Source organism: Chinchilla lanigera, unplaced genomic scaffold, assembly GCF_000276665.1.
Source record: "Chinchilla lanigera isolate Chin_1 unplaced genomic scaffold, ChiLan1.0 scaffold00007, whole genome shotgun sequence".
NCBI lineage: Eukaryota > Metazoa > Chordata > Mammalia > Rodentia > Chinchillidae > Chinchilla > Chinchilla lanigera.
Genome location: NW_004955408.1, coordinates 5,807,846 through 5,832,561, shown reverse-complemented (window position 1 = coordinate 5,832,561; position 24,716 = coordinate 5,807,846). Strand labels below are relative to the sequence as shown.

At 38.1% G+C, this 24,716-nt stretch overlaps 1 protein-coding gene across 1 annotated transcript in view; it reads right to left on the bottom strand.

Moving 5' to 3' along the window:
- The window catches only part of Sec24a (SEC24 homolog A, COPII coat complex component), a gene marked incomplete at its 5' end in the record, with an annotated part of 47,442 nt that overhangs the window by 18,318 nt on the left and 4,408 nt on the right, over positions 1-24,716 (bottom strand). The window contains 11 exon segments of the mRNA XM_013508549.1: positions 419-625; positions 1,699-1,754; positions 6,800-6,918; positions 7,508-7,620; positions 9,711-9,820; positions 12,976-13,102; positions 15,639-15,741; positions 17,061-17,233; positions 18,064-18,227; positions 18,861-18,938; positions 21,363-21,551. Coding sequence (XP_013364003.1) covers positions 419-625; positions 1,699-1,754; positions 6,800-6,918; positions 7,508-7,620; positions 9,711-9,820; positions 12,976-13,102; positions 15,639-15,741; positions 17,061-17,233; positions 18,064-18,227; positions 18,861-18,938; positions 21,363-21,551 — 1,439 coding nt within the window.

Sequence of the window (24,716 nt, the reverse complement as noted above, 5' to 3'; positions counted from 1 at the left end):
TGGCTGTCAATATAGCAAATTATGACAACTGCTAGCTGATCAGGGTCCACTCTGTCCTTCGCAAAACATATTCTCTTAGACTCCTAGAGCTTCTCATCAAAGCCAGTCTGGATTGCTAGTGGCCTGCTAGAGACAGAGTGAATCACGTAGAGAAAAATGTAATAAAATAGGTATGTCTACATGGAAGTGAAACATTGAGACTTGGGGATGCAGCTCAGTGATGGAGCACTTGCCTAGTATGCACGTACTGGGTTCCATCCCAGCACTGCAAAAAACAAAAGAATGCAATTCTTTACTTAGTTCCCTATATCCCCTCTTGCCCACAATTGAAAAATAAATGTTATAAAAACAAGCTCTGAGGTCAAAGGGACAGAAAGCACCAGCGTAAATCCTATCGTACACTCGACAGCTTTCTAACCTTAGCAGATGACCTTTGGTTGGGCTCCTCTCGTGGTTTCAGGGCTCCCACTCCGAGAGTTGGGAGCTGTGTTTGAAAGACAGACATTCGACCACCAGTTGGGGACATCAGCTTAAAGGCAGCCTGAAGTGCAGGACCCAAGGCACTCTGGGTCTCCAGAGACTTGGTAAACATCTGCGGCAAAGTTTTCAGTAAACCTTGGACAAGCTTGTGAAATAAAGCAAGAAAACCCAACAGTGTTACAATGGAATTTTCCTCCACAATAAGCCAGTATCTAATACAGTAGACAAGACACTGAGTTGTGATGATGGTCAGAGAATCTACAGACACTACAGTCAACAATGAAGTTGGCCAAATGACAAGAAAGCCATTATATAAGTCAACAATATAAACTGGCAAGCAAGACATCAAAATTGGGGCCTTATAGTTCTTGTACATGCAGCAGTCCAGCAAGACTATAAGTCCAAAATTTATCCAAAAGAACTATCACAGTTTAGAGATTTGATATATTTAATGGTATGAAATATGGCTTTCTCTATCACCTCTACATGCTTTATTCGGTTAACTTTCAAAATGAGTTTAACTCTTCCCAGTTGCAAAATCTAAGGTATCCAGTAACTTTGCCAACCAATAGTGTCACCACGAAAGAAAAACAAAATCAAAACCAACTACCTATTCAGGTTAGGTTGTACAAATGAAGAGAATTAATGGGGAAGAAATACTTCACACTACGGCACAGTGACCGATGCCAACAGCAGAGACCACAGACTTGCTAGTTAAAATGTTCCCCTACAGCATATATGCATGTACAGGGTAGACAACATCCCCCCTCAGACACATTCTGTTCACCTCTCACTGTATTATGGCATGGCAATTTCCAGGCAGGTAATAAGAGTTTCTTCTGAACTGACCCCCATGACAGACACTCTGTGAATCAGAAAAGCAAAGGGCACTGAGAGCAGCCCAGCTAATGTGCGTCTCTGGGTGGTGACCAGAAGCTTTATCTCAGCGACCCTCCCAACTTCCCAGACGCGGGCAAGACAGCTTTCTTCCTGGAGTTCCTCTTTCTGAACAGCCTTATCTTCTACCCTACTACAACTTGCTGCCTTAGACTTAAAAATGATTGCAACTTGAGAGCTATTCATTAAATAAATGAGCTTCAACTAAGAGCAAATATAAAACGCTACATATCTTAGAACTGTCAAAGAAAAAGCAAAATGTTACTTAACATTTATTTCAAAAGATGTTTTATAATATGGCAGGTATAAAATGTGCCTTACCTCTTTACTTTCATTTAAATTTACCAGTAAGTTTTCTGGCATAGGTATAAAAACATCTGAAAGAACAAGTGAATACTTATTTTAAACAAAGTACATGACACTGATGTGATTAAGCCCCACCCTTGAAAGGGAAGTTGCTCCTTCCCCTAGCACAGCACTGTGCACCATCTCCACACGTCCACAGAGCACTTGAGCGACAGGGATGCGGGGTCTCTGCTTCCTGCCTGCAGCCCTGGAGAACGTAAACAGCCTTCCCATCAGGAAGCAGAACTTGGCAGGTTTGTGCAAGTGCCCTGCTTCTTAAAAACAGCCACTTAGCATCTTGCTTTGCCTGCGTTTGGTGAGTCAGCCAAAGATGCGCTCTTGGCATTAAAAAAAATACAACTAACATGACGCACAAGAGCCATACATCTTGCCGGACATGGCACACGCCTGTGACCCTGCACTCAGGAAGCTGAGGCAGGAGGATCACTGAGAGTTCAGGACCAGCCTGATTTACATTATGAGACCTCGTCTCAAAAACAGAACAGAACAGAACAGAATGCTCTATCTTTATATAGAAGTAACACAGTTCACCAATACTTCTGTCATTCAATCCCCGATATTTTCTCATAAAGAAGGGCCACACAGGGGCTAGGGATGTAACTCAACTGGCAACGCACTTTCCTAGCACCTGCAGTGCCCTGAGTTTGGTTCCCAGCACCACAAAATAACAATACAAAAGGTCTTTAAGGGCTGGGGATTTAGCTCAGCGGCAAAAGCGCCTGCCTGGCAAACGCAAGGTCGTGAGTTCGGTTCCCGCTACCGGAGAAAAAAACCGGAAAAAAAAAAAAAAAAAAGGTCTTTAACAATGCCCCTATGCAGGACTACAAAATCAACATCAGAATGTATGCAAACGGACCGCTGTTGGGGAGCCACTCAGCATCCACATTTATTCTGAGTAAGAATTAAATTCCCTTCCTTAGATGGGAAGCAACAGGAAAGAAAACATTAGCAGGAGAGAATTATAAGGAAAACTATTTTCTATATTTCTATAATGATTTTGCTTACAAAATAAGGCTTATTATGAAGTTTATAAAACATCAATCATTTGAAATATTAAATGTTTAACTGTTGGGGCTGGGGATTTAGCTCAGCGGCAAAAGCACCTGCCTGGCAAGCACAAGGTCATGAGTTCAGTTCCCGGTACCGAAGAAAAACCAAAAAAAATAAAAAATTTAAAAAAAAATAAATGTTTAACTGTCATATAAAAAGTCTACCATCTACCCTTTAGAAATCTTTTTGTCTTTAAAATATTTATGAAAGCTTTATTAAGATATAACCAACATACCATAAAATTCACCCTGATAGAAAATATAGCTCTAGAGGACTGGGGATTTAGCTCAGTGGCACAGTGCCTGCCTGGCAAGCGCAAGGTCATGAGTTCAATTCCCGGTACCGGAAAAAAAAAAAGAAAATATAGTTCTGGAGCCAAGCATGGTGGAACATTCCTATAATCCCAGCACTCAGGAGGCTGAGGAAGGAGGATCGCTCTGAGTTTAAGCCCAGCATGGGTTACATAAGTGAGTTTAAGACCAGCCTGAACTTTATATACAGCGAGACCCTGTCTCAAAAAACCACCATAAATAAATGAAAGAAAAAAAAGAGTATAGTTCTGGGTTGGGATGTAACTAAGTGATAGTGCAATTGCCCAACATGTACAAGACCCTGGGTTTGATCCTCAGCACTGGGAGGAAAAAAAGTACATTTCAGTGATTTCATTATACATTCACAGTTATACAACCATGATCATTATCTAATTCCAGATCTGTATCATCTCAAAAAGAAACTCTGCAACCATTAACAGTTACTCCCAGCTTTTCCCCTCCCACCAGGTTCCTGGCAATTAATCTCCTTTCTGTTCCCATGGAATTACATATTCTGGACATTTCACATGAGGAGACACAAACTGTATGTGATCTTTTGTGATTATCTTTGTTCAGTGGCGCATTTTCAAGGTCATCTTCTTTTTTATTGCAGAATAACGTTCTACTATAGGCCTAGACCACATTTTGTTGTTCTCTTGAGCAGAATTGCTAGGTCATACGGTAACTCTGTTTAACTTTCTGAGGAACTAACGCACTGCTTCCCATTCCTCTTGTAGTGTGTGAGGGTTCCAGTTTCTCTATATCCCCACCAACACTAGTCATTATCCACCTCTTTAATTTTAGCTATCCTACTTGGTGTGTGGTGATATTTCATTGTGCTTTTCATTTTCAACTGTCTGATAACTCATGATATAATGCACTTACCAAACTGTTCACAGATTTTTTTTTGTGGAGGGTACTAGAGATTTAAACCCAGGGCCTTGCAGAAGCTAAGCATACCATTGAGCTACAGCCTCACTCCCAAGAATATTGAACATTGTGCACTGAATAGAGCAGTGTTGTTCAAATCTAATGTTGTGCTATTGTCTTTTCATTGTTATAATTCTTTAGGTAACCTAGGTATAAATCCCTTATCAGATATAATTTACAAATTTTTTTCCCCCAATTTGTGGGTTGTCTGATGGTATTCATTTTGTTGACGGTATTCATTAAAACATAAAACTTTGTTTTTGGAGACAGAGACTCACTGTATAATCAAGCCAGTTCTTTGATTTCAAAGAACTCCACTTTGTTTTTTCTTTTGCTGCCTGTGGATTTGATGTTATATCTAAGAAACTGCTGCCTAATCCAAAATTCACTCCTAGGTTTTCTTCTAACACTTTTATACTTTTAATCTCACACCTGGGTCTATGGCCCACTTTTTAATTTTATTATGATAAAATATGCACAATCTACAAAATTCACCTTTTTAACCATTTTTAAGTGTATAATTCCCTGGCATTTAGTATCATCGAAATGTTGTATAACCATCATCTATTTTCACATCTTTTTCATTATCCCATAGAAAAACCCTGTACCCAGTAAAGAGTAACTCCCTAATCCACCTCCCTCAATCCCTAGTAATCTCTATTGTATTTTCTATCACTATGAATTTGCTTAATCTAGACACCTCATGTAAGTGGAATTAAGACTATTTGTCCTTGTGTCTGCTTTATTTTGCTTAGCAAAATGTCTTCAAATTTCACCATGCTGTAACAGGTGTGAGAATTTCATTGCTTTTTAAACCTGGGCTGGGGATATAGCTCAGTGGCATAAGCACCTCCTGGCAAGCACAAGGTCCTGAGTTCAATCCCCGGTACGGCGGGGAGGGGGCGCGGGGGAAAGCTGAATACTATTCCATTACTATCTTTATACTACATTTTGCTTATTTGTTCAGCTACTGATGGCTGCTTGGGAGCACTTCCATTTCTCATCTATTCTAATTAATGCTGCTATGAATAATGTGTAATTGTCTGTCCGAATCCCTGCTTTCCATTATTTTGTGTGTATGATGAGAAATAGAAATGCTAAATCCTACGCTAATTTGACACAAACTTTGAAAACTGCCAGGCTGAGTTGGGAACGGTGGCGCACGCCTGTAATCCCAGCACTTGGAATGCTGAGGCAGGAGGATCCCTGCTAGTTTGAGGTCAGCCTGGGCTACATAGTGAATTCAAGGCCAGCCTGAACTACTTGGCAAGACCCTTTCTCAAAAAAACAAAAAAAAACAAAACTGCCAAGTTCATTTCCACAGCAGCTGTACCATTTTCCACCCCCTACCACCAAGGCACAAGGGTTACTCTGTTCTTACTTGTTCTTTTCCATGTTTGCTTTGTTAATATCAGCGCCCCCCCTCCAGCAGACATGAATGGTTACCTCAGGTGGGGTTTCGTTTGTTTTCCAGGGCTAGGGATTGAACCTGGCCCTTGAGCATGCTAGGCAAGTGTTCCACCAGTGAGCTATGATTCTAGCCCTCATTGTAGTTTTATTAATGAATATGATGTTGAGCACTTTTTCATGTCCTTAGTGGCCATTTGTATATCTTCCCTGCCCATTTTTGATATATGATTTGCTCACATTCTGATATATACTTTCTCACATTTTGGGGGCTTTCCATACTCTGGGTAGTGTGCTCTGACATATCCAGTTTTTTAACATTAGTAAAATCCAATTAATTATCTTTTCTTCACTGCCTGGTGTACGGTATACTATGTAAGACACCACCACCAAATCCAATGTCATAAAGATTTTCTCCTGTCTTTTATACTTTTAGCTCTTAAGTTTAGATTTTTAATCCACTCTTGGTTAATTTTCTTTATATGATGTGGCAAGCGTCCAACTTCCACTTTTTTGCTTGTCTAGTTTTCCTACAACCATTTGGTGAAAAACTCTTTTCCCCCACTGAATAGTCTTGGCACGCTTGTCAAAAAAAGGTAACTGACTTAATCCCAGCACTCAGGAAGCTAAAGCAGGAGGATCACTGAGAAGTAAGGCCGGCCTCAACTACATAATTCTATATAAACTTTGTCTCCAAAGGGGGTAGGGATTAATTGACTATATATATATGTGACAGTTTATTTTGAGCTCTCTACACAACTTTTTGATCTTTACATCTATCCTTAAATGCATTTGTTGTTGCTAAGAGTGGTGATGCATGTCTGTAATCCCAGCTGTTGGGAGGTTGAGGCAGGAGGATCACTGTGAGTTTGAAGCCAGCCTGGGCTACATAGTAAGTTCAAGGCCAGCCTGAATTACAAAGCCAGACCCTGTCTCCAAAAAAACAAAAACAAACATATACACATATACATATATGTTTCTCTTTTTGTGGTGCTGGGAATCAAACCTAAAGTGTTGGACATGCTAAGCAAGGACTCAATCACTGAGCCAAATCCTCAGCTCTCACATACTTTTTAATGAATGAGCAGGGAAGTGCTAAAATTAAATTTAACCTGATTTCTAGCATTAATTTGTTTTTGCTTACTCAGAATTCATTTATGCATAAGCTGGATTCCTCCTCCTATAAAGTGAGACTGAACTTTAGAATGCTTACAACTTCAACAATCTAATGATTTTATATTCAAGCTTTTCATTTATAGAGTTATACCATGTACTCCTAATTTGCCATATAGTCATGAAATACTTTTAACATGAAAAATTACTAAGGCACGCAATAATTTTAAGTGTATAATACATACCATCAATATCTGAAATTATTAGCATCTGAGGTTGAGAAAGACCTTCTTGAAGACTATAGAAATGAATTGTACTATCAAATGTTATGAAGCCAATTTTTGTTCTCGTGTTGCCAGGAAGCCTAAAACCAAACAAATATAAAAGAGTATTTTTTTTTAAAAACGAACATTTTATCAAGTTTTCATATTTTTTAATAAATTATTTTCTAAATATCACATGAAACATCTAGTTCAGTATTAAGGGAGACAGCTCAACATAAACCATGTCCAAAGCTCCCAGTTCTTACCCAGGAAAACATATCCTTCTCCAATGAAAAACACTACACATAAACCAACAAGTCAATGAAAATCATAACACAGCAATCTAAAACCTTCCCTATAATGCTATATATAATTACTTAGGAAGTAATATGTAACAAATGCTGCAAAGTATGTACCCAACTTTGCAGACAATTTAAAGTTATTTTATAAAAAATTATTCAGGAGCTGGGATATAGCTCAATGGTAGAGCACATGCCTAGCATGTGCAAAGCCTAGATTCCATTATAGAACAGCTGTTTAAAAATTTTGCACAAACATCTTTTACATCATTAACTGACTTAAATAGACTTTTAGAACATAATTACATGGCCTTTTTTGGTGTGTATTTTGAAAAGGAGTCAGTTTACAAACATTGTTAGCTTCAGATTTAAATTAAACGGAGGCACTTACAAATCCAGATTGTCTAACAAACTCTGGCAAACTGAATTCAAGTATCCAGTTTCAACTGCATTATGAGATACATCAAATACAAAGAGGTACACTGGAGGTTGTGGTGGTCGTAACTGGAAGAATAAAAAGAATCACATTAAATATATTTAACAAGATTAAACTCGGTGGGCAAGGTGGCACATGCCTGTAAGCCTGCAATCCCAGCACTCAGGAGGCTGAGGCAAGGGGATCACCACGAGTTCAAGACCAGCCTGGACTACAAAACGAGTTCAGTAGACTATAGTTTAGTAGTTTTGTAGTTCAGTAGACTGAACTACAAAGCAAGGCCCTGTCTTAAAAAAAAAAAAAAAAAAAAGATTAAACTTATTTGCAATGTCCACCTACAGCAAACCGTAAAATAAACATTATTTACACTCTGAGTGGTGATGACAGATAAAGCTCCACTTTACAATTTATATGTACGTATTTGAAGGAAAACTCAGTCTATGGCTGCCATGCTCCAGAAGGGTGTATCTCTAGGGAAGGAAGGGGAGACACGACGATGGTGTGCTGGCAGGACGGGCAGTGTCCAGCTGCCTGGCCTAGGGAGGGCTAACCAAGACGGTTACTTCCCCATTATGTAATAACCTGTGTATTTATATTACTCTAACTTTTCTATGTCAGCCTTTTGTCTCACAATTAGGGAAATTATACCTATGAAAGTGATAATTAGTTAGACAGTTGTTTTACCAACATATTTCAGCTAAATTCCATAAAAATGTGAGGCCCTACATATATTTTGCAATGTTCCAAATCTAAAGATTTGTTTTCAATTCAGTAAATGTATCAAATAACCACAATGAGAGTTGGGTATACAGTATGCTACCTTTGATGTGTTTGTGTACATACCACTTACTAAATTCATAAAATGCAGGTAAGCAAGGAAGGAGCAAAAACCTTTGTAATGAGTTTCTGAATTTAAAGGAAGCCATCTTTGCAAAAAGGTCCGGGAGATAAAAGAACATAGGAAGGCCAGTTCAAAAGAGCCACACTACAGAAAGCTATGACCAACCACTTAAATGCCACAAAATGTTTTCTCCATTACAACTTTGTGGTTAAAGAGACTGATCTCTCATAAAGTCCACAGTACAATGGACCCAACTGCCCAGACAAAGACTAGGCACAGGCCAGGGATGGTAGCACATACCTGTAATCCCAGCACTGAGGAGGCTGAGGCAAAACGACTGCAGAGTGATGTCTCAAAAAAACCAAAAGCAGGGGAAAGAGGGTCCCTGGGGGGCTCTATAAAATGTAAAGTACTAAACATTAAAAAAAAATTGTTAAAAAAATAATAATTTGTTTGCTTATTTTTGTTTTTTGAGACAGGGTCTCACTACATAGTTCATGCTAGCCTTGAACTCCCTATGTAGCCCAGGCTGGCCTCAAATTCATGGCAATCCTCCTCCCTCAGCCTTCTGGGTGCTGGGATTATAGGCAGGCACCACCATGCTGAACTTGAAAATATTTTTTAGGGGGTCCTTTAAAACAGGGTTTTGCTACGCAGTTCAGGCTGCCTTGAACTCATTCTGTAGCCCAGGCTGGGCTCAAACTCACGACAATCCTCCTGCCTCAGCCTCCCGAGTGCTGGGATTACAGGCATGTACCACCATGCCATGATTGAAAATTATTATTTTTAAAATGTAAGACCTCACATACTGTCACAAGTATATAAAAGTACTTGCACGAGGATCTTCATTGCAGCATTATTTGTAATAGAGAAAATATTAAATTGTAAATTTCTTAACAGACACCCAAGAAACTTAAGTGGAATTTTACACACACTCTCACTTTTCAAATGTATCCTTATACACAAAACAGATACTTTTATAATGAATTACTATTATGCTTTCTAAATTTAAAACATAAAATTTTGCAAGGTGCAGTGGCATACACCTGTAATCCCATCTACTTGAGAGGATGAGACAGAAGTTCAAGCTCAAGGCCAGCTTTACCAATTTCCCAAGATCCTGTCTCAAAATAAAGAATGTATAGAGCTGAAGATGTAGCTCAGTGCCTAAGTCCTGGGTTCAGTCTCCAGTACCATCAACAAAAACCCAAAACCCAAAATCAAAAAAAACCCATAAATTTTTGTGAAAGCATACTACACTGTTTTACTTAAAATCCAGTATTTATGAGTATACTGTATAAAAATATGAAAGCTTACCATGTATTCTGAAGGAGCCATAAATTCAATAGTAGCATTTTGAACTTCAGGTCTTCTGTGAGGTTCTCCATAAACTCTGGTCAAAGGGTTGTACATGAATTCTTCAGGAACTGTATAAAGTTAATACTATATTGAAACTAATCAGTACTAAAGGATGAATTTAATATATCTTGCATTTGGCCACTTTCCTAACTGAGGGGTTCATAGTTAATTTAATATTAAGAGATAAATTCATTTTTTTAATGTTCCATCCAATTTCCCCATGTACTCAATGGAACTAAATATGGCTTACATTTACAACTACAATCACTGTGACTCTTCTTTTCCTATCTCCTGATATCCTTTTTGTCTTAATTCTTGTTAAAGCTGTTTTCCTAAAATAGCTTCAAAAGGCTATAAAAATTCTAAGTACCAATTTTTTTTCCTAGATCTACTACTATACAAGGACATCAACATTTGACACATGAAACATACAGTCTAGATGGACCTAGAAAGCTAAGAGACTATTTCAGAAATAAAGCCATATGGGACTAGGACTTTCATTAACTAATGAAACATGTAAGTTATCCTTGCATCTCAAGAACACTGACAAAAGGTAAATATACATCTTGCATCAACTGTATTTATAACACATAGTACTCAGAGTACTTTCTAAATTAATTATCACGACACCTGACTTTCCAGTAATTACTTAAGAAAATAAATCCCTCTGTACCGTAAAGGGTGAGCTAGTTTGTCAGATAGGCTTGTATGCATATGAAAGAGGTTTCAACCTTTGTCATAATTCATCTTGTATATCACAATTTCATTTTATACACTCCAATATCTACACACAAACTGTTAAAGTATACTAACACTATACATATATTTTCTAACTATAGAGTGAGAAACTTTTTAATCTATACTCATTTTTCTCTACTCTTAAAAACAGATACAAATAATAAAAGTGGCTTTTAAACATCTTTTTTAAAATTAACTGTATTGGTACATTTTAGACATACATAACGATTATGTCATCATATGGAATTTATACTTATACATAATATATCTTAATTCTTTTTTTCCTTAAAAGTCTCTTTATATTTCTCTATTTCAACTTATTTCTTTTACTCTTTTTATTTCTCTTAATGAAATTTCCTTCCGAACAGATACCTACTTTCAACGTGAATACTGGCACGCCCATTTGCATCTCTAATCTTGAAACATCACTGTCTAGGCAATATTCTACAAACGTTAAGTTATAAAACAGGCCACTGCGTTCTCTTGCTTGGTGGCCACCCTCACACTATAGGGTGTACTTCTTTTCCTACTTTCACTTGGCCCAAACTCTGCATAGCCTGTTTCTTTTCCTACCTTTAATATACTTGGCTACTGTTTGAGCCTGTCTTGATGAATTCTTTGCTCAGAACAGGAAGAACCTAGAAACCACCTCTAAAAGGAGACTCCGGCAACCTGAAACCTGGTAAGATATTCGGCTTAGCCAGCCAGGAGACCAGGTAGGGCCCCTTGGGCACATTTTTCTGTTTCTCTCTAAAAGGCCACCAAGGCCTTTTCTTCTTCTTTCCCTGTCTCTCTCGCCTAGGCTGGGAATCCAGAGGACCACAGCACCAGGAACAGCTTATGGGATGAAGGAAGGGAATGCATGGACTCCGTGTTTTTCTTCCAGCTGCAACAGATCTACAGGCTGCGTGAAGTTTATCCCCCTCTTTCCTTCTCTTTCCCAGTTTTAGTCACTCAATGCAGATATTGTGTCAGTAAAAAGCAGTAAAAGAGCCTGTTATTAACCCAGAAAAGACCTCCACAAGAAGCGTGGAAATCTGAGCTACTCCTCAAACTTGGGTTCTACATCCCCAACATAATAGTAAGTTAGATTCTTTCTCCCATCGAATAGTTCAACGGCCACTGATTCTTTTCTCACTGTTTTCTAAGTTTTTCTATTCAACCCAGCCTGTGAGCCAAAACACCGCAGGACAGTTGGAGAGTACATAATCCCCAGAAAGTAGGGTCTACAGCCCCTTCCAGCTGGAGGAAGCTATAGAAAACAGAGACCTCCACTCCCTCATCATCCCATAAAGAATTGCGGGGAGCAGCAATTCTGGCCAGGAGTAGCAGTACACGCCTGTAACCCCAGCACTCAGGAGGCTGAGGCAGGAGCATAACCATAAGTTCAAGAGCAGCTGGGTTACACAGTGAGTTCAAGGCCAGCCTGAATTACATAATGAGACCCTGTCTCAAAACAAACAAAATAAAACAGAACAGAATTATGGCATTATGTGTGTTTCAGGGGGAAATGAGGCAGGAGACTGGGGTGTGGCACAGCTGGCTGGGGAAGTATGATCTGTTAATTACAAAATCCCACACCACACGCCCAGAATCATTCCCAAATCCCTGCACATGGACTCCCCTCGAGAACTGGAACACATTTTCCATAGGACAGCCTAACCTGATATCAGCCTGAGGAGGGAGTAATACAAAAAAGAGTTGCCATTGAGTTTTTACCACTAGGCTCTCTCGTGCATGGTGGCCACCCTCACACTAAAGGGCGGCGATGGCGAACCTTTTAGAGCTTTCAATGACACAAGCAGCCCACTGCGACACGTATGCTGTAGGTTCGCCACCACTGTGGGTATACTTCTTTTCCTACTTTTACCTATCCCAATCTCACTCTGCAGAATCTGTATCTTTTCCTAACTTTAACAAAACTTTGCTACCATTAAAAAAAAAGTTATGAAATAATTACTGAAGAAGATCCCCTCAATTACTGAGAAAGCTACACTCAAATATGCTTGCCTACCACCCTGCACAGAGCAGTGAGTGAATGAAGCAGCTTTCCTACAGCCTTAGTTTCTTTCACCCTAGAGAAAAGGCATGAGATAAGTTCTAAGAAAAAATATTTAAGTTAACTGACATAGATAATAATATGAAATACACCACTCATTATATACTCAACAGAAGAAATGTAAAGTGGTCTCAAAATAACACATATTTTGCTTTAAATGCATTATTTATTTACAAATATAAATCCACAGAAAAATATCAGTGGTGGCAGCTTTCTCTGTGTGGAAGGGTTGGTCACAGGTAAGTAACAGGGCCACTTTGTTTTTCCTGTTGGGGTGAGGCCTCGGCATGCTGTCCTGCCCTTCTGGCCTCAGCCTCCGAGTAGCTCAGGTTACAGACTCTTTTCTGGTTTTTTTAACCTCACTTTTTATTATCTGATTTTTGTACAGTGTGAGTAGAAATTGTAAAATGTTTCCAAAAAGCATACCGTCATTGATTCGGTAACATAAGTTACACTTCCATCTCCTTTGATCAAGAAAGCTGACAAAAGGGTTGATGTACGTCCTGCATGAGCGGCATCTCACAATTGTACTGGAGGTAACCACAGGCAACTGCTGTAAAAACAGAACTAAATTCTTAAAGGCAATGATCATTTGAAAAGACAGATATTGACCCATTCCTTCCAAATAACTACTGGAACAATGTACTTTTGGAGAAAACAAAACAGAAGAAAACATCTTCAAACTGCCATACAGCCTAGAAGCAAGAGGCCCTGGCTTCAATCCCCAGCACCACAAAAAAAAAAAAAATGAAACCAAAAATTCCCACACAAAGTCAAACATGGTGGTACACACCTATAATCCCAGCACTCTGGGATGCAAAGGCAGAAGGGTCACGGAGGTCAGGTAGGAGGATCGCAAATTCAATCCCAGCCTACATAACTTAGTGACTTAGAAAGATCCTCTCAAAATAAAAAGCAAAAATAACAAAAAATAAAAAAAGGGCTAGGAAAGGAGAAAAGAAAGAAAGAAGGAAAATGATGCCTACTGGTTTAATGAAAGGAACCGTTAATGCTTAAATTTTATTTTTTTTTAATTTGTTTTTATTTTTTTCTTCTTTACCAATTTTATGTGCTCGTATCTGGTAATCTGAACAACTAATCTGAAGACAACAATGTGCAATATAATAATCATTGGTGAATTCCTACCATCTTGTTTAGTGAAGCTCCAAATTGTTTCTAAGTGTTTTTTAAGTTACATTTTATTCTCTTTACTTGTTTGATCAATCTTGCATTCTTACATCTGGTGATCTGAGAACTAATCTGAAGACAACAATGTGCAACATAACAGCTATTGTTAATTCCTATCATTTTGTTTTGAAATCCTGTATCATTTTTGTTTTTGCCTTTGTTGTTGTTATTTTCTTATTTTTTTTCTCTTTAAAAAAAGGGGGGCAGGGGCTAGAGATGTAGCTCAATTGTACCTCAATCTCCAGTAGCAAAAAAAGAAGAAAAAATTTGCCACACAAAAAAATTATGTAACTGCAAAGTATTGGTTTTAAATCCTATTTCCTCTAGTATCATTTGCATTATAATTTGCCTTTTGAAACAAGTATTTGTCTTCTCATTTAACATACTACAAGACCCCCAAGCATGGTGGTGCACACTTGTAATCCCAACACTCAGGAGGCTGAGGCAGGAGGGTCATTGCAAATTCGAGACCAGCCTGGGCTACAAAGTGAGCTGGGCTACAAAGGCCAGCCTGAACTGCATAGTGAGACCCTGTCTCAAAAAGACAAAAAAAAAAAAAAAAAACCACAGACTACAAGACCAAGACAGTGTATTTTCTGGGATGGATGGCAGAGTTAACAGGAACATTCCAAAAGAATGAGATTATTATACAGCTTTGTTTGTTTGTGATAAGGTCTCACTCTGCAGTCAGGTTGTTCTAAAACTTAAGATCTTCCTGCCTCTGTCTGCTATGCTGGGATTACAGGCATGGGACACTACACCAGCTCACCAAGTCCAGCTTGTTACACAGCTTCTGATGTGAAGTTATAAGACCAACTTAGTTCTCACAGAAGATTTGTTATGAAGTTAAATTACATTAAAGTTTATCCTACATACATAAAAAAAAGTTTATCCCTACATATTAAAAGTTCTTAAGTCATACCAAAAATCAATAAAGCTAGGCATATAGCTCAGTGATAGAGCACCTGCTTAACACATGAAGCTCTAACTTTGACTCCAGCACTGTAAAGATTAAAAAAAATCAAAAGAAAATAAAATCATATCTCCAAATAGAGGCTTAGCTGGGAGACAAAGGCTAATCTTCAGGAGTGTGTGGGCATGTGTCAAGGGGCCACAGCCCTAGGACAAAAGTAAATCAGAGGTTTTCCCTTTTGGAACTATATTTTATTTACTGAGATGGGGCAACTTACTAAAGCAACTAACTTCATGCCAAGAATGGCAGAATGGGGACATTAGGGTAAAGTGCTTTAATAGGTAAATAATTTACAACATATTAAAAGAACACTGTTCGTGTATTTTTTTTCAGTACCTCTATTCTATTTAGCACCTCTTGAACTTTTCAATAACATACTATTTTACTTTGTTTTGTAGTGTCTGGTAGTAAAATTATTCACTGAATTATAAAGAAACCTGACAATGACTGCTGGCTATGGTGGCACACATCTGTTAGCCCTGCAATCAGGAGGCTGAGGCAGGAGGATCACTGTGAGTTCTTCCAATGCCAGCCTGAACAATGGGGCAAGATTCTGCCTCAAAAATATCAATCTGAAAGAGTAAAAAGCCAGGCATAGCGGTACACACCTGTAATTCCAGCACTCGGAAGGCTAAGGCAGGAGTTTGAGGACTACAATAGTGAGTTCAAGGCCTGTCTGAACTACATGGTGAGACCCTGTCTCAAAAAACAAAAAAAAATTTTTTTTTTTAAATTTAAAAAGTGCAAAAGGAAAAAGCGACATAGGACAGGTATAACAACAGAACAGCACAAAGGAAATCTGTCAGTGATCCAACTGATATTGACATCCTAAAAACAGCTCAAATTCCATATATGATTCTTGAATTGCTGCAAAAAACTTTCACCACTAACTTTCTGTAAGACAATTATTTTCATTAGAGAAACATACCACTAGATCTTTGAAAGGATGAAGCAACAGCCCCAGAGGAAGTTTGGCTTTGTTCAGTAAGGCCTGAGTCTGAGGAATGCTAGTCAGTGTGCATCGAAATAACCTGTATCGACATAAAAAGTATGCATTACTTACTGTTACCATTATTTTCTCACACACACACACACACACACACACACACACACACAAAGGATTTAAAAGGTACACATCTTAATATTAAATCAAGCTGGGCCTGGTGGCACATGCTTATCAGCACTTGACAGGATGAGGAGGGAGGATTACAAATTCAAGGCCAGCCTGAGTTACACAGAGTGTTCAAGGCCAGCCTGGACTACTCAGTGAGACCCTGTCTCAAAACAAAAAAGAAAAATCAGATTATGGTGTAATATTTCAATATATCCTCTCAAATTTTATCTCATTTAAATATTTAAATCCAAGTCCTTCTCAGAAATAAGAGTAGACAGTTACTCTGTATTACTCATTTAAAATACAATCTCTTCTTGGTTTGTATATACTAGTCTCTAGACTATTAAATGACTTATTTTTATTTATATAAATCTAGATTACACTAGAATTACTTGGCGATGACATAAACTTGCAAATGCAAGGTTTATTACTGTTTTGTTTTGTTTGAGATGGGTATTGTGTAGGTTAGTCTCAAATTTCTGGGCTCAAGTGATCCTCCTGCCTTAGCCTCCCAAACAGCTAGGGTTACAGGTGTGTGCCACTGGGTCCAGCTCAGGTTTATTACATAAAATTTCAGTTTTGCTGCAGGTTCTAAAAACACTATTTCAAAATAACAACAAAAAAATTTTCATAAGAAAATAACAAAATTCATTGTATCATTCTCTACTACATACATTTAAACTTCTGACAAATATTTAGGGAAAAATAATTATGTTTGTACTAAAATTTCTTTAAAGTGAGAACAAATAATTATATAGAATCTAATCTTTGTACTTTGGAATATAGCTATTACAATACTAATGAATATTACAATCTCATTAAAGCTAGTAAGAACAATACTCAATTCACGTGTTATAACCCTATTTCTTAAGTTAAATCAAATCAACTTTCATGGTACCTCATTCCTGCAATCCCAGCACTTGGGAGGCTGAGGCATGAGGATTGCCAGGAGTTAGGGAACAGCTTGGGCTACATAGTGAGTTCTAGGCCAGCCTACACTACATAAGGAGACTCTGTCTCAAAAAAACAAAACAAAATGAAGTTAATTTAGATCAAATCTCAGATATGCAAATGAGTTATATCTTCTGTATTCAGAAATTTTTATATATTAGCCTACTTGTATGGCCTATTCATAATACCTGCAACAAATAAGCAAAAGCCAAACTGAAATACAACACTAGAAAACAGAATATGCATAACATGACACTTAATAAGAAACAACATCTGAAGCCTTACTCTGGGTTACAGTTGAGTTTCTGGATATCTTCATGCAAATTTGGAACTGGAGGCTGCAAAGGTGTTGAGGGAAGCATCTTTCTTTCTTGAAGAAGATTGACAACGCGCAGGCCCTCTGGATGCAGACTTAATCCACTCATGCTTGCAGTTAAATGATTAGCACCTAAGGGAGTCTGCAGATACATATATAATTTTAAAGTATGTAACTTTTCTAAGTGTGTGGGTATTTGGTTCATTTCCCTCTTAACAACAAAAGTATAATCTAGATTTCTGGTTGGTATGGCTTATGTCTAGCTGTCTGCCACAAAGCCTCATGTGGCTATAGGTGGGGTTTTTCAGAGGGGGCTGTGTGGTTACCAAATTAGTCCACTGACTGGTCTGGCATAGTTCTGAGTGTGGATAATGGGAAGGCCCACCCTGTGTGCTACCTGCCCTAAGGGTGTGTAATCTGTATAAAATATAAGGGACAGAAAGAAGGCTCCTATCACTACTTCACTGTTTGCTGTCCTGCTGCCTTCTGCCTGCCATGAACTGTTTCTCCCCTCTGCCATGCCACTGACAATGAACTGATATCTCTATAAACTATAAGCTACAATAAACCTTTCCTCCCTTAACTACGAGCATCAGGTATTTTGTCTCAGCAACTAGAAAATTAACTAAGATACTGATCAATCTCTTAGTTCTGAAGAAATGAAGAATTTACAATGGGCTATTAAAATGTTCAATATACCTTCTTTTTTATTTTTCACTTTTGGGACAGGGTCTCCCTATATTATTCAAACTGGCCTTGAATTCACTATGTAGTCCAGCATAGCCTCAAGCTCATGGCAATCCTTCTGCCTCAGCCTCCCAACTGCTGGGATTACAGGTGTATACCAGCCTCCCAAGTGCTGGGATTACAGGCGTATGCCACCACGCCTAGCCTAATATACCTTTCTAAAAATTTCTTTATATATATACCGTTTTAACCAAAAGGAGAAAACACGTTTCTAAAAAAGTTCACCTGAGGAAAGGCCTGGGGGCCACTTGGGTAATTGAAGGAAGAAGGTGGCATTCCAGTTGCACTGCTAGCTGGTGCTGTGTTCTGATAACCAGGTGGTAAGGAGGGATATGCATATCCAACACTTCGGCTCATTTGGGGATTCTTAGTAGCAAGCTGTGGTGTTGCTAGAAACAAGGTAACTTTTAAGTTCTATTTTATATTCCAGGGTACTTGAAATCAATACATACATCCATTAAATTATGGGAGTTATAACTCCAAACTCTTCGAGATTAATTTAATACTGCCATCTTCCAATTGTATAAAATAAAGACAAATAAACACACCAGTAACAAAGAGCAACGATTAAAACCTAGTTAATGGAGACCGTAACCATAAGTATATAACAACTTTGGTATGGTTAATTTACTTTCGTATCATGCAGTAGCTTTTTATTTTCAGTACTGGAGATTGAACCCAGTACTGCACATGGTAGGCAAGTGCACTACCACTGAGCTACCTTCTCAGCCCCATATCATGAACTAATTCTGTCTAAATTTCCATTTAAAACAAATTTAATGAAGAGAATTTAAATAAATCTGATGAAAGTAGTCTATACAGTCAGAATAGTAATACAGTCATGATCCTAGGACTGACAGGAAATGTAATGAATAACTGTAAATGTGTGGAAATAAAATTATTTATCAGAAGGTATGGCTCCATGACATGATTATTAAGTGTTTTCTTAGTCTTCTATAATGAGCACATATTACTTCTGTACTCAGAAACGAGACCCCCAAAAAGCTTTCATAGTATCTCACCCAAGAAGCCACCTCCTTCAATTTCATCGTAACTACTACGTGCCATCATAGATCCATTGTTGGTATTTGATGTAATACCTAAGAAGGAAGTTCATTAACAAGATTTAAATTAGAATGATCAGTGTAATTTCTGAGATATAAATTAATTTCTAAAATTTTAGACAATTTCCCAACAAATAGCTTAAACCACAGCCTATCAAAAATGTCAAACGCTGGGCTAGGGAAGTAGCTTACTGGTAAGGCACTTGCCAGCACTGGAAAAAGTAGTCAAACAATGATGGGCAAAAGATGTGAACAGACATTTATCAAAAGAAGATATGCAAATGCAACAAATACGTGAAAAAATGCTCAATATCACTAATCAGGAGAATGCAAATCAAAATCAAAATGAGATAGCATCTCACTCCAGTGTGAATGGCTATTATCAAAAAGAGAAAATAAATAACAAATGCTGGCAAGGAAGTGGGGAGACAAGAGAATTCTCCCACATTAGTGGTGGGAATGTAAGTTAGTACAGTAATTATGGTAAAGAGTATTGAAGTTCCTCTAAAACAAGAAAAATATAACTACCAAAAGCAATGTTTACTATAGCAATACACATGACAGCCAAAACATGGAACCTCCCTAAGTGTCCCTCAGTGGTTGATTGCACAAAGAATCCGTGATACATATACATAATGTATTACTAAGCCATAAAAACTATATATTCTTGCCAGGCATGGTGGTGCAAGTCTGTAATCCTAGCATTCTGGGGGCACTGAAGGAGGATCCCAAGTTTGAGCACAGCCTGGGCAACTTAGGGAGATCCTGTCTTAAAAATGCAAGGAAAAGAAAAAACAAAGGCAGGGGTTGGGGGGCCTCATACAACTCAGTGCAAAGGCCCTGTCAATCACCTATACAGAAAGGAAAAAAAAGGAAAGAAAATCTTAGTTTGTCTTCTCCCAAACTGTATAGGACTGGAGATTAATGCCAGGAACATCTCTTTGCTTTTCTGGTACCAGGAATCAAACTCAGGACCTTGCACTTGCCAGGCAGGTGCTTGTGCCACTGAGCTATATCCCCGGCCAAACAACTGCTTTTGAGTCTAAAATTTACTTGCACTTATTCTGCTATCTCATGAACTCTAATTCGGGAACAGATTAAAATAATTCAGGAAACAGCATCAACCTCTAGCGCAGCGGTGGCGAACCTACAACACACACTTTGCCCCAGGCTATTTGTATCACTGAAGCTATAAAAAGGGCCGAGGCTATAGCTCAGCGGTACAATGCCTGCCTGGCAAGCACAAGGTCGTGAGTTCAATTCCAGGTACCAAAAAATACCAAACAAACTTACATCTTTGCCTAGATAAGGATATATTCCAAACCTTTACCAGATATTGAAAAAAAAAAACAGAAAAGAAGAAAACTATAAAAGGATCATCACTGCTCTAGCACCTAAACAAAGGTGGTAACTCTAACAGTCATATGAACGCTGAGCAGACAAGTTTAATTAATAATTCCAATAAATTCAGTAACTTCTTTCTGGTTTTCAAGAACAATTTTAGAATTAATACAGAAAACTGTAGAACTTTCAGTAGAAACAAATAAAACAAGAAACATCAAGTATGTGGATTCTTCTTAGTTAAAAATTTAGATTATTATAGTTTCATTTTTGAAGTTTTAACGTGGCACCCAGTGAGACATACTGCCATGCTGTCATCACAGTTACTCATCATTAACACTGAAGTTCCCCTACTTATAATACTTAAAAAAAGCAATGTAGAAGAAAATACAAAATAGTATTAACCATTTTCAAGTCTAGGGTATGGGCACATTTTTACCCAGCTTCTCTGTTTTCCTATTTCCACATCTTGCTACAATGGTTATGCTGCTAAGATCAAATATCTTACTTCACAAAACATTTCATTTACACTAATACTTACACTTCAAAGTTGCATCCCAAGATATGTTAAAAAGTTTTACTTATATAAAACTTCAAAATGCTTATATATTTCTCTTTTCATTCTGATAAATTTTAATATTTTTAGTAACATTGGTGATCAAAACACAACTATTTTGAAAGTTTATTTCTGCCAGTACCGTAACCACACCTGTAATCCCAGCACTCACATCCAAAAGGCCAATTTTTTAAAAAAGTTCTACATAGTAACAAAAATGACTAAGAGGACATGAGAACATAGTCAAGAGGGATAGTGCGTGCTCAGCATGTGCAAAGCTATGGGCTCAATTCCCAGCACCAGAGAAAAAGGAAAAACAAAACACCAAAAATACAGAGCTAAAATTAAAAAAAAACAAACAAAAAATAGAGCTAAAGTAGTAGCTCCCAAATGCTAGTCCACAACCCAATATAAGGCAATGAAAGTCCGAAGACATATTTTTCAACTTTACTCCCATCCCTAAATGAAACTAGATTTTCAGGAAAAACATAATTCTAATGCACAGAATTCAGGTAATAGTCATCAATCTGTCCTCAATTACCTTTGTTACATGATTAATTTACCTTCTTGGTTGACAACCGAATTGAATGAAGGCTGGGGTGCAGTTCTGAGTGGTGCTTTCGGGGGTAGAAGGGCCCTTACAGGAGGCAGGCCCCCCTCCAGAGGTGGGACCCTGGTTGGAGGAGGCCCAGGAGGAGCTCCTGGTTGAAAAGTGGTAGGCTGAGGTGGATTCCGTAAGGGAAGGGCAGAACCTATGGAAACATTGGTTTTTTAGCATGTCACTTAAGCACTCAAGACAGTAAGTCCCTAAACAGTCTTTACCAAAGCTGAATAACTTTTAAAATGACATTTTAATTATAATCTATTAGTTGATAATTATAAGCTGTTAGAAATATTTTAACTTCCTAAATGTATGACTTTACATGCATACTTTATGCATTTCCAAACCTCTACTATGCTCATCAATTACTAAAGCAGTATAAATTACACCAAGTCACTTCTAGAAGAGATATGATAGTGTAAGAGAATATGTAAAATAGTCCAGCAAAATTAACATAAATTTGATCTTATTATACATCAACCTATCTTTTTGACTTTTTAAAAATACAGAGTTCAAAATATAGAGTATTATAATATTTCTCCAATTTTTATTTCATTTTGCTTTGTTTTTATTGGGTATAATCTGATAAACTGAGATTATAAATTTGTACAATGTTCAGTGTTTACCTAATAATAAATTTTATTTACCATTTATAATGACTTTAATATTTTATAGATATGGCTGGGGGTGTGGTTCAAGGGTGAAACAACTGCCTAGCATGCTTGACACCCTGGGTTCAATCTCCAACACCACACAGACACACAAAAAATTACATATATAAACACACTATGATACATTAAAAATATAGATATTTTAGCACGCAGTCTCACTAAGTTGCCAGGCTGGCCCTGGACTCAAAGGATCCTCCTGCTTCAGCATCCCAAGTAGTCTGGGATTACAAGCATAGACTATAGGCATCTACTACCATGCTTGGCTCTTTTATTTTTTTTAATTAATACTACATTTTGAATCTAGTCTTCCTTATACAATGGCATAAACATTACATCAAGGGCATTCCTGGGCTGGAGATGTAGCTCAGTGGTAGACCACTTGTTCAGCAAGCTAGAAGCCCTGGGTTCAGTCTTCAGCACCAAAAAATTAAAAAGCTAAAAAAAAATAACATTCCCTAGGGTTGAAATTCAGGAAATGACCGAGTGCAGTGGCATATACCTAAAAGCTTAGCTATTTGGGAAGCTGAGGCAGGAGGATATAAGTGGAGGGGTGCTTGGGCCACCGGGACACTGTATCAAAAAATAAGATAAAATTAAATTAAATTAAAATAAAATGGAAGGAAGGAGGGAAGAAAGAAGAAAGGAAAGAAGGAATGAATAAGTAAGTGATCCAAAATTTATATACACATATAAACATTATAGCCAGAGGTGGCGGCACATGCCTGTCATCCCAGCACTCGGGAGGTAGAGATAGGAGAATCACCATGAGTTCAGGCCACCCTGTGCCACATAGTGAGTTTATGGCCAGCCTAAATTATACAGCGAGACCCTGTGTCAGGAAAAAGGAAGGAAGGAAGGAAGGAAAGAAGAGAATGAAGGAGTAGGGAGGAGGGGGGAAAGAGGGAGGGAAGGAGGACTTTATACATAATAACAGCAATAAAGTTTATTGACAATATAATATACAGTCAAACCTGTATTTTATAAAACTAAAGGAATAAATGTATCCAAATATGAAACTTGTAAAAAGCTTTTTAATACTATTAAATTTCTAGAGCCAAATTGAAAAATCATGGGGCTGGGGATTTAGCTCAGCGGCAAAAGCGCCTGCCTGGCAAGTGCAAGGTCGTGAGTTCGGTTGCCAGTACCGGAGAAAAACCAAAAAAAAAAAGAAAAATCATTGTTATTGGTATGGTTGAGATCCAAAAGTTCTTTCTATTGAAGGTTGGGTTGCAGCTGGTGGGCTTTGTGGGAACTAACTGGATCACAAGAGCTCTGAGTTCATTGGGTGGATTAATCCACCGAGGAGAGTTCTAGCTCAGTGGCGTTTAGGAGGTGGGACCTAGTTGCGGGAAGTGCTGTGAAAGGTCTATCTGGGGCTGGCCCATTCCTCTCCAGCTCTTCCCCTGTATGTACTTCCTGCGTGCCACGAGCTGAGCAGGCAGGAAGTACATACTCTTAGGCCCTTCCACCAGGATGACCCTGTCTCTCCCACACACTCCCACACTCACAGCATGTACTGCACCTGTCAGCAAAGTGAAGTCTTCATGCCTCTACTGTTACTCTCAGGTATTTTGTCACAGCAAAGGGAAGCTGACACACACTTATTAATGGACTTTAAAGCTCCTAACAAGACTAAGCAGTGTCTTGTTGGCAAAGCTGAAGACAGAGATTACTACCAAGTAACAACCTTATCAAAGAAGAACTCATCATATCTACTGCAACACACAGAGGCCAAAGGAACAAAGGGGCAAGGTACACTGCCAACTCAGCATGAACAAGAGTGCATGACACAGTTGGGCACCAAGATATAACAAACTAACTCTAACAAAATATAAGTAAGCTCATAGAGACTCCTCACAGCTTTACAAGAATATTCTGGAATTCTAAATACTCTGCATTTCATAAAACAAACATTTATTTTTCTCAAATTGAATTTTTTGGGGGAGCAGTACTGGAGATTGAACCCTGGGTCTTGGGTATGCTAGGGAAGCATCAAGTCAAAGAATTACTATTTATGATATTAACAGCTAGAATTTCACAATCAGTCTCAGAGTCCCAAAGCTAATTAGGGAAAGCATGCTGAAAGGTGGCCTATTCAGAAAAAATTTAGAAAATTTGAGGACTAGAAACTTGGTACAGCTGGGCGTGGTGATGCACGCCTCTAATCCCAGCACTCAGGAGGCTGAAGCAAAAGGGTTGCCACAATTTCAAGGCCAACCTGGGATACATAGCAAGACCCTACCTCAAAAAAACAAAACAAAACAAACCGAACAAATAAAAAAAAGAAACTTGGTATAACTGAGATACTCACATTTTATATATCAAACTATCAGGTACTTTCTATCAATTATGGGTTGAAAAGAAGTTTTAAAATGAAGGGGTTTTTTCCTAGAAGCGTTAGAAAAAAGAAGGGGAGTCATACATTTATTTTAGGTTCATTTTAGCAGCTTATATGACTTTCCTCCCCCCTTGCATGAAAAAGTTCATCAATGTCAGCACTTACTTATGCCTCACTATACCTACAGTCAAGGTCCTCTGTATAACTGAGGGTTTCTATGAAAGGCAAAGGAAATGCAGATTCCTGAACCTGTGCCCTTTTAAGAGAAACCACATCTACTCTTTTTTTTTTTTTTTTTTTTTTTTTT